This window comes from Pristiophorus japonicus, chromosome 9 (assembly GCF_044704955.1).
Source record: "Pristiophorus japonicus isolate sPriJap1 chromosome 9, sPriJap1.hap1, whole genome shotgun sequence".
NCBI classification, from domain to species: domain Eukaryota; kingdom Metazoa; phylum Chordata; class Chondrichthyes; family Pristiophoridae; genus Pristiophorus; species Pristiophorus japonicus.
Window position 1 is genome coordinate 218218445 of NC_091985.1, and position 9464 is coordinate 218227908.

The 9464-nt window shown below is 48.4% G+C and overlaps 1 protein-coding gene and 1 long non-coding RNA gene across 2 annotated transcripts; both read right to left on the reverse strand.

The window, feature by feature from the left end:
* Nucleotides 1-957, reverse strand: LOC139274143 (zinc finger protein 235-like). Its single transcript, XM_070891185.1, has 2 exons — nt 805-957; nt 1-555 (listed from the first exon to the last, which is right to left on the reverse strand). Exons 1-2 carry the CDS (start codon nt 955-957, stop codon nt 1-3), a joined length of 708 nt encoding a protein of 235 aa, XP_070747286.1.
* Nucleotides 958-970: 13 nt separating this feature from the next.
* On the reverse strand, nt 971-9464 carry LOC139273713 (uncharacterized). Its single transcript, XR_011595319.1, has 4 exons — nt 9393-9464; nt 8526-8616; nt 6588-6702; nt 971-1597 (listed from the first exon to the last, which is right to left on the reverse strand). It is a non-coding gene; the product is annotated as an uncharacterized lncRNA (long non-coding RNA).

The following is a 9464-nucleotide window of genomic DNA, read 5'->3' on the forward strand; positions in this document are numbered from 1 at the left end:
TCACTTCCCACACACAGAGCAGATGAACGGCCTCTCCCCAGTGTGAACTCGCTGGTCTGTCAGCAGAGTCGAGGACTGAGTGAAGCTCTTCCCACACACAGAGCAGGTGAACGGCCTCTCCTCAGTGTGAACTCGCTGGTGTGTCAGCAGAGTCGAGGATCGAGTAAATCCCTTCCCACACACGGAGCAGTGAAATAGTCTGTCCCCACTGTGATCACGCTTGTGTGCCATCAGATTCCCGAAGCTTTTAAAGCTCTTCCCACAGTCAGAACATTTAAAAGGTCTCTCATCGGTGTGAACAAGCTGGTGTCCTTTCAGATTCCCGGAGCATTTAAAGCTCTCCCCACAAACAGAACATGTGAACGACCCCTCATCAGTGTGAACTCGCTGGTGTCCCTTCAGATCCCCAGAGCTTTTAAAGCTCTTCCCACAGTCAGAACATGTAAATGGTCTCTTATCAGTATGAGTTCGCCGGTGTGTCATCAGGTGGGATGTCCGAGTGAATCTCTTCTCACACACGAAGCAGGTGAACGGCCTTTCCCCAGTGTGAGCACGCTGGTGTGTCAGCAGGGTGGAGGAGAGACTGAATCTCTTCTCACACACGGAGCAGGTGAATGGCCTCTCCCCAGTGTGAGCACGCTGGTGTGTCAGCAGGGTGGAGGAGAGACTGAATCTCTTCTCACACACGGAGCAGGTGAATGGCCTCTCCCCAGTGTGAGCACGCTGGTGTGTCAGCAGGTTCCCGAAGCTTTTAAAGCTCTTCACACAGTCAGAACATTTAAATGGTCTCTCGTCAGTGTGAACATTCTGGTGTGTCAGCAGGCTGGATGACTGTTTGAATCCCTTCCCGCACATGGAGCAGGTGAACAGTCTCTGTCCAGCTCCCTCCAGCTGGAATTGCTTCAGCTCCTGAGACCTTTTAAAGCTTTTCCCACGGTCAGAATGTTTCACCAGCATGTCCCCCCCCATGAACTCACTGGTGCCTCAGCAGGTGGGATGACTGAATGAACTCCTTCCCGCACACGGAGCAGGTGAACAGAATCTCTCCTATTCTCTCCAGCTGATGTCCCTTCAGATCCTGGGAACTTTTAAATCTCGTTCCAAAGTCAGACCATTTAATTGGTTTCTCATCACTGTGCATAAACTGGTGTCTCAGGAGGGTGGAAGAATAAGTGAATCGCTTCAAAAACACGAAGCAGGTCAACCGACCCTCATCAGAGTGGACATGCTGGTGTCTCAGCAGCACGGATGGTGCAATTAATCCCTTCCCACTAATGGAGCGGGTGAACGGTCCCTCCCTACTGCAAATTCACTGGTGTTAATCGCAGCGGATGATCGAGTGAATCCCATCCCTCACACAAGCAGGTGAATAGGCTCCCTCAGTGTCTCGGCGCTGGTGTCTCTTTGGGTACTTGTAGATTTTGAAGGCCTTCCCACACTCAGATTGAAAAGGTCTGTCATGAGTGTGAACTCGCTAATATGCCAGATGATTCGAGGACCGATTGAATTAGGTCCTGATGAATCGTGTGACTCTGTCAGATCTTGACGTGATGTTTGTTTTGAGTTTACAGTTGGTAAATGCTCCTCTTCTAAAACCCTGTAAAAGGAGTGCAGATAAAATTCAATACAGTGAGGTGGTCCATTTTGGTCGGAAGAATGAGAGACAATACATTCCAAATGGTACAATGTTAACAGGATGGAAGAAGAGAGAGACCTGCGGATGCCTGTGCAAAATTCTTTGGAGGTGGCAGGACAGGTTAACAAAGCCAGGAATTGATGCTAAATCTATATAAAACACTACTGCATCTCGCTCTCCAACCAGTATTCCGTTCTGAGTACTGGTGAGGGTGAGGAATATAGCCAGGGCCAAATCCATGTCACCACGAGTGGCTCAGCTGTACAGCGGGGGAGGGAGGAAGGAGGAAGATAGGAAAAGCAATAGTGGTAGGGACTTCGATAGTCAGGGGAGCAGACAGGTGTTTCTGCGGCCACAGATGTGACTCCAGGATGGTATGTTGCCTCCCTGGTGTTAGGGTTAAGTATGTCACTGAATGGTTGCAGAACATTGTGAGGAGGGAGGGTGAACAGCCAGAGGTCGTGGTCCAAGTTGGTACCAACGACAGAGGTAGAAACTGGATGAGATCCTGCAGGCATTATAGGGAGTTAGGAAAGAGATTAAAAAGCAGGACCTCAAAAGTAGTAATCTCCAGATTACTCCCGGTGCCATGCGCGAGCGAGTATTGAAATAGTAGGATAGAGCCGATGAATGCATGGCTGGAGAGATGCTTCAGATTCCTGGGGCATTAGGACCGTTTATGTGGGAGGTGGGACCTGTACAGGCCAGACGGGTTGCACCTCAACAGAGCCGGCACCAATATCCCTGCGGGGAGGTTTGGTAGTGCTATTGGGGAGGGTTTAAACTAAGTTGGCAGGAGGATGGACACCAGGATGTAAAATTATAAAGGAAAAACAAAGGGCACAAAGGATTGGGAGAGACGGATAGCACCAAAGCAAGAAATAGTAAGGTATTAGGTGGGGTCAGACTAAGAGAGAACACAGAATGGTCTAAGATGGGTTTATGGTGTATGTATGTAAACACATGAAGCATAGTAAACAAGGCTGGTGAGCTGCAGGGAATATGATGTCATGGCAATAACGGAGACCTGGCTCAAAAAGGGCAGGATTGGGTATTAAATATTCCTGGATATAGGAGTTCAGGAAAGATAGGGAAGGACAGATAGGAGGTGATGTGGCAGTATTGGTTAAGGAGAATGTTACAATGCTGGAGAGAGAGGATGTCCTGGAGGGGTCAAGGACAGAATCTATATGGCTATGGTTAAGAAATAATAGAGGTTACACAATAGGTGTATTGTAAAGGCCACCAACTAGAGGGAAAAATATGGGACATGATGTACACCAGCACGGACACGATGGGACAGATAGCCCCATTCTGTGTCGTCATTTTTCTATGATTCTAAGGTTTATAAAAACATAAGAAATAGGAGCAGGAGTAGGCCATAGGGCCTCTCGAACCTGCTCCGCCATTTAATACAAACATGGCTGATCTGATCAAGGACTCGGGTCCACTTCCCTGCCCGTTCTCCATAACCCCTTATCATTTAAGAAACTGTCTATTTCTGTCTTAAATTTATTCAATGCCCCAGCTTCCACAGCTCTCTGAGGCAGAGAATTCCACAGATCCACAACCCTCTGAGAAGAAATTTCTCCTCATCTCAGGTTTAAATGGGCAGCCCCTTATTCTAAGATTATGCCCTCTAGTTCTAGTTCCCCCTATCAGTGGAAACATCCTCTCTGCATCCACCTTGTCAAGCTCCCTCATAATTTTATATGTTTCGATAAGATCACCTCTCATTCTTCTGAACTCCAATGAGTAGAGGCCCAACCTACTCAACCTTTCCTCATAAGTCAACCCCCTCTTCTCCAGAATCAACCTTGTGAACCTTCTCTGAACTGCCTCCAAAGCAAGTATATCCTTTTATAAATATGGAAGCCAAAACTGCACGCAGTATTCCAGGTGTGGCCTCACCAATACTCTGTACAACTGTAGCAAGGCTTCCCTGCTTTTATACTCCATCCCCTTTGCAATAAAGGCCAAGATTCCATTGGCTTTCCTGATCACTTGCTGTACCTACATATTAACCTTTTGTGTTTCATGCACAAGTGCCCCCAGGTCCCGCTGTTGCAGCACTTTGCAATCTTTCTCCATTTAAATCATAACTTGCTCTTTGATTTTTCCTGCCAAAGTGCATGATCTCACACTTTCCAACATTATGGGGGAGCAAATTTGCAGAGAGATGCAAGAACTACAGCGACACTCAGATTCCCCACACCAGGTGTGTAGGACGATTCTATAGTAAGTTATCAGCATCCAGACACAACCCAAACCCAGCACTGGTCCATGAATGGGAACACCCGATTGGCACAGTCCTCCCATGGGACTACCTGTAAAACTCTGAATCGCGTCCTGGAATCTAACCACAGGTACCTGGGCTGTACAACAATTGTTCTCAGTCCATTGAAACCGAGTTGAGGGCCTGTGTCATTAACAGAATGTCACAGTGACCAGATGCTGATGTATCTGAGCGAGCGACAATGTATCTCTCGATCACCAGCCACAGGATTCTGGAGAATTCAACACATCGAAACAAAATAACCCATTTTTGAAATGTCTCCTTTCACACTCCTCCCCCGCTGCCTGCAATAGATACACTTTGCGACACTCCTCAGTCAGGCTGTGTTTCCACTGTTCACTGTCCAAGAACAGACACTGTGAGATTGGAACTGAATCAGGAACATTCACTACTAATTTGGGGGAAGAAAGCAGCACTGATTTGAAAGAGCGAGGTGATTTACTTTCTCTGTTACCTTACACTGTACACTCAGCCCAAGAATGGCCTCCCCCTTCCACCACTCACTCCATGTTCCACAACTAGTTCCTGCTCCACTCTGCCCCTTACAAACAGCCCCCGACTGCCGCTGAACTTACCCCGACACAAAGCCCATCTGTGGACACAGTCCCAATGCGATGAGCTGCTGGAAGGAGGCTGCTGTTTGCTCCCTTACTCGGGCCCGGGATATCTGCACTCCCTGATGTGTTCAACGATCATCAGCCGAGCACAGAGGAAACGGCAGCCGCTGACAGAGCTGAAGGAGGGGAGCTCGCCTGGGCCCTTCCCGTCGGTTTAAACACTGTGTGGGGAGGGGAGGAGCAGCATGTATTTAGCGCATGCTCAGACCATCTTTTTGTCACAAATTAAATTAGAAAAAATGGGATTGTTTCACAAGTTGCTTTTATCACTCATAGGGCCCAAGTTTCCACATGATTTGCACCTGATTTTTAGGAGCAACTGGTGGAGAACGGACTATCTTAGAAATCGCAATTCTCCACATTTTTTTTTCTGCAGTTCTAGTCAGGTAGAACAGTTCTACTTTGGAACAGAATTTTTTTCTTCAAAAGGGGGCATGTCCCGCCACTGATGCCTGATTTCAAAGTTTCCACAGTGAAAACGTACTCCAAACTAAGTTAGAATGGAGCAAGTGAAGATTTTTGTAGAACTGAAAAAATCTGTTCTACACATTAAAAAATCAGGCGCAGGTTACAAATTAGGCGTCCAGAACGAGGTTGGGGGGGGGGGGGGGGGAAGGGAAGTCATTAAATTCTACAATAAATCCTTATTTATACTTCTACAAATATTATACAAATAAATCCAACCTGAATAAACATTTATAAGCAAAGAAAAGATTAAATAAACCATCTTCCTACCTGTGTGAAGGCACGGAGAATGCTGCAGTCAGCCTGAGGCGCCCGTTCTTCCCGCGGGGGGGGGGGGGAGGAGAGGAGGCGCCCGTTCTTTCCCACGGGGGGGCGGGGGGAGGAGGCGCCCGTTCTTCCCGCAGGGGGCGAGGAGGCGCCCGTTCTTCCCGCGGGGGGGGGGGGAGAGGAGGCGCCCGTTCTTTCCCACGGGGGGGCGGGGGGAGGAGGCGCCCGTTCTTCCCGCAGGGGGCGAGGAGGCGCCCGTTCTTCCCGTGGGGGGGGGGGGGGAGGAGGCGGCGCCCGTTCTTCCCGCGGGTGGGGGGGGAGGCAGTGAGAAGGCTGCAAGTGCTGATGTGCTGATGGCAATGTGCGTTTATTAAAAAAAATTTCAAAAATTAAACAGCGACAAAGAACTACAAAAATGGCCGAGTGCCAATGTTTTTTTCACACTGCGCGTGCGCGAACGCTCCAACACACAGCATTGCCGGCAGGGAAAAAACTAATTGAAATAGTACCCGCCCCCTCCCACTTACAAAATCGGCGCGAGTGTAGGCTCCGCCCCCCTGGGCACCGCGCCAGGCAGACAAAGAGCTGCAGAACGCTCCAGAATCGCGATTTTTTTTTTAGGCACCGTTTTAGGCGCGAAAAACGGGCGCCCAGCTCGGAGGGGCCCCCGTTTTTTATCGTGTGGAAACTTGGGCCCATTAAATGGGCCACATTGAGAGCATGTTAGTTATCATCCGAATTACTGAATAAACAATTGTGTGAGCCTGACACTGGAGTAAGAGTGACTAACCTGTTCTATTTGTTCCGTCAGTCTCTGGTGTGAGTGTTTCCCTGTCAGTTTCTAATAGGCGGATGTGGGTTTTACTTGCATATTATTGTTCAGATACGTGGATGTGGGTTTCATACTGTACCGGTCAGTTTCTGTGATGTGAATGTGGGTTTTACTCTGTACCTGTCAGTTTCTGGTATGTGAGTGTGGGTTTTATTCTGAACCTGTCATTTTCTAGTATCTGAGTGGGATTTATTCTGTATCTGTCAGTTTCTGGTATGTGTGCATTGGTTTTATTCTGTATCTGTCAGCTTCTGGTATGTGAGAGTGTGTTTTATCCTATATCTGTGATTTTTTTTCTCTCATTATATTGGATGAATGCGATTCAGAAATATTTTGAGTAGAGACGAGCTATTAGTACATAATATAAACCATATGTGTCTGTGGTACAGTGAGTGAGTGTGGGATTCACTCTGTATCTGTCATAAATGCAAGTGTTTGTTGTTGCTGTAGAAATGAAGCTTTTCAGTTACTTACGGTGGCTAACATTTACGCAGAAGAAAATGTCAGAAGCAGCCTCGTGGATAACCATCAGGAAAGTGCTGTTACTGGTGAGATCACGATGTGCTCGATACAAACTTGGCTAATAACTCTAGAGGTGATGGAAAAGAAAGCAACATTTGAGCGAGATGAGAAAACATAATCAGCACAAGGAGCCCAATCAGAGAGCTGGTGGGCAAGAAGCAGTGAGCTCCTGTTTACTGCCCGATGCTATTTCCAAAACAATGGGGAAGAACAGTCCCTGGATCTGTGAACTTGAGGAGGCCTTTCAGCACATGGAACCTGGAGGCAAATCATACCTTCGAGCCTGTTACATAAGGAACAGGAGGAGGCCATTCAGTCCCTTCGAGCCTGTTACATAAGGAACAAGAGGAGGCCATTCAGTCCCTCGAGCCTGTTACATAAGTAACAGGAGGTGGGCATTCAGCACCTCAGCCTTGCTAATAAAGGAATTGGTGGAGGCGATGCATCGACTGGATACTGTTACACAGGAATAGGGAGGCCATCTATCCTCTGGAGCCTTTCACATCGGAACAGGGGTAGGCCATTCAGACCCTCAAGCATGTTATGTAGGAACTGGAGGAGGCCATTCAGCCCACCGACAATGTTATAGGAACTGGAAGAGGCCAATAAGCCAGTCGCACATGTTATATTGGAACTGGAAGAGGCCACTCATCCCATCTAACTTATTACACAGGAACAGGAGGTGGCTGTTCAGCACCGAATGTTGTTAGACAGGAACAGGATGAGGCCATTCGTCCCCTTGAGCCTGTTACATTGGATCAGGAGGATGCCATTCAGCCCTTCCATTCTGTGATGTGGGAAGAAGAGTCCATTCAGCCTCTCTAACATTAGAAACACAAGAAAACCACTCAGCCTTTGATTCTGTGACATGGGAACAGCAGGACGTTTTTCATCCCCTCGAGCTTCTTACATTAGGAACAGGAGAAGACCACTCAGTCCCTCGGGTCTGTTACATAGGAATAGGAGTAGGCCAATTCCACCCCTCGGAACTGTTAACCAGGAACAGGAGGTGACCATTCATCCCCTCAAGCCTGTTACAGAGGAATTGGAGGAGGCCATTCAGCCCCTCCTGCATGTTATATAGGAGCAGGAGGAGGCCATTCAGCTCTTCGAGCTTATTATATTAGGAACTGGAGAAAGCCATTCAGCTCCTCAAGCCTATTACATTAGGAACTGGAGAGGGTCATTCAGCTCCTCGAGCCTATTACATTAGGAACTGGAGCGGGTCATTCAGTTGCTCGAGCCTATTACATTAGGAACTGGAGAGGGCCATTCAGCTCCTCGAGCCTATTACATTAGGAACTGGAGAGGGCCATTCAGCTCCTTGAGCCTATTACATTAGGAACTGGAGAGGGCCATTCAGCTCCTCGAGCCGATTATATTAGGAACTGGAGAGGGCTATTCAGCAACTGGATTTAAAAAGCAATAGGATGATGCAATTCTGCCCCTTGGGTCTGTTACATTAGGAATAGGACAAAGGCAATCATCCCCATGGGATTGTTTCATGGGAACAGGAGGAGGCCATTCAGCCCCTCAAGCTTGTTACATAGGAACTGGAGGAGGCTATTCAGCCCCTGGAACCTGTTACATCAGAACTAAAGGAGGCCATTCATCCCATTCTAGCCTGATACATAGGTACAGGAGGAGGTCATTCTGCCCCTAGAGGTGGTACATATGAACAGGAGGAGGCCAATAAGCCCCTCGTGTTTATAACATTAGGAACACGAGAAGGCCACTCAGTATCTCCAGTCTGTTAAATTAGGAACAGGAGACGGTTATCAGCCCCCTCGGGCCTGTTACACAGGAATAGGAGGCGGCCATTCAGCACCACAAACATGTTTAATTCGGATAACCTGTCTGTGTACCCGCACACTGTGATCGGTACCGTACCTACTGTGTGTGAGAAGGAGCTGGTTGCACTGTTCCTTATGTCTCAGGTGGAGGAAACTTCACATTTGTTCCGGTTCCTTCAATTCCTTGCCTGTAGGAGGATAAGGTACCTCTGATCATTCAAGAACAGGAGAGGTAGAAAAGACTAAAGTGATGAATGTAATCGTTCAATTAATATTCATTATGAACATTCACAAAGGGAAGCCAGCGATACAAACAGTGTCAGTGTCTGACTCCACTGCAGTACTGCAGTACTGAGCTTCTGCACACCAAGTGTGTTGGGCAGATTTACAGCAATTTACTGACATCCAGACACAACCCAACCCCTGCTTCAGGAATGGGACTACCCGATGGAGCACGGACTTTTACACAGCTCAGATTGCTACTCCCTTCTCCCAGGGCACTAACCGTTCAACCAGAAACAAAGAGCCGCTGTTTAAAACGTGTCCTTCACATTTCTCACCCGGTGCCTGCAATAGATGCTCCTTGTATAAATCCTCACTGTCCGGCTCTGCTTCCACCGCTCGTTGTCCAATGACAACAAACATGGTGAGACTGGAACTAAAGCAGGAACGTTCACTACTGGTTTACAGGGAGAAAGCAGCAATGACTGTAAACAGCAGATCCTTCCCATTCTGTCTCCCTTACCCGGGACACACGCTGTCCACACACAGCCCGAGAATGGCCTCTCCCTTCCCCCACTCACTCCACGCACTGAGACCAGTTCTTGCTCCACTCCGCCTGTTACACACATCCCCCGACTCCCCCTGAACTTCCCCCGGACTCAGTGCCGATCTCTGAGCCCATCTGCGGACACGCTCCCAAAGCGATGTGCTGCTGTAAGGAGGCTGCTGCTCGCTGCCTTACCCCGAGACCGCGGTGTGTCCATTCCCGGCTGTTTAAACCATCTTCTTCCGTTCACTGACTAAATGGCGCGCA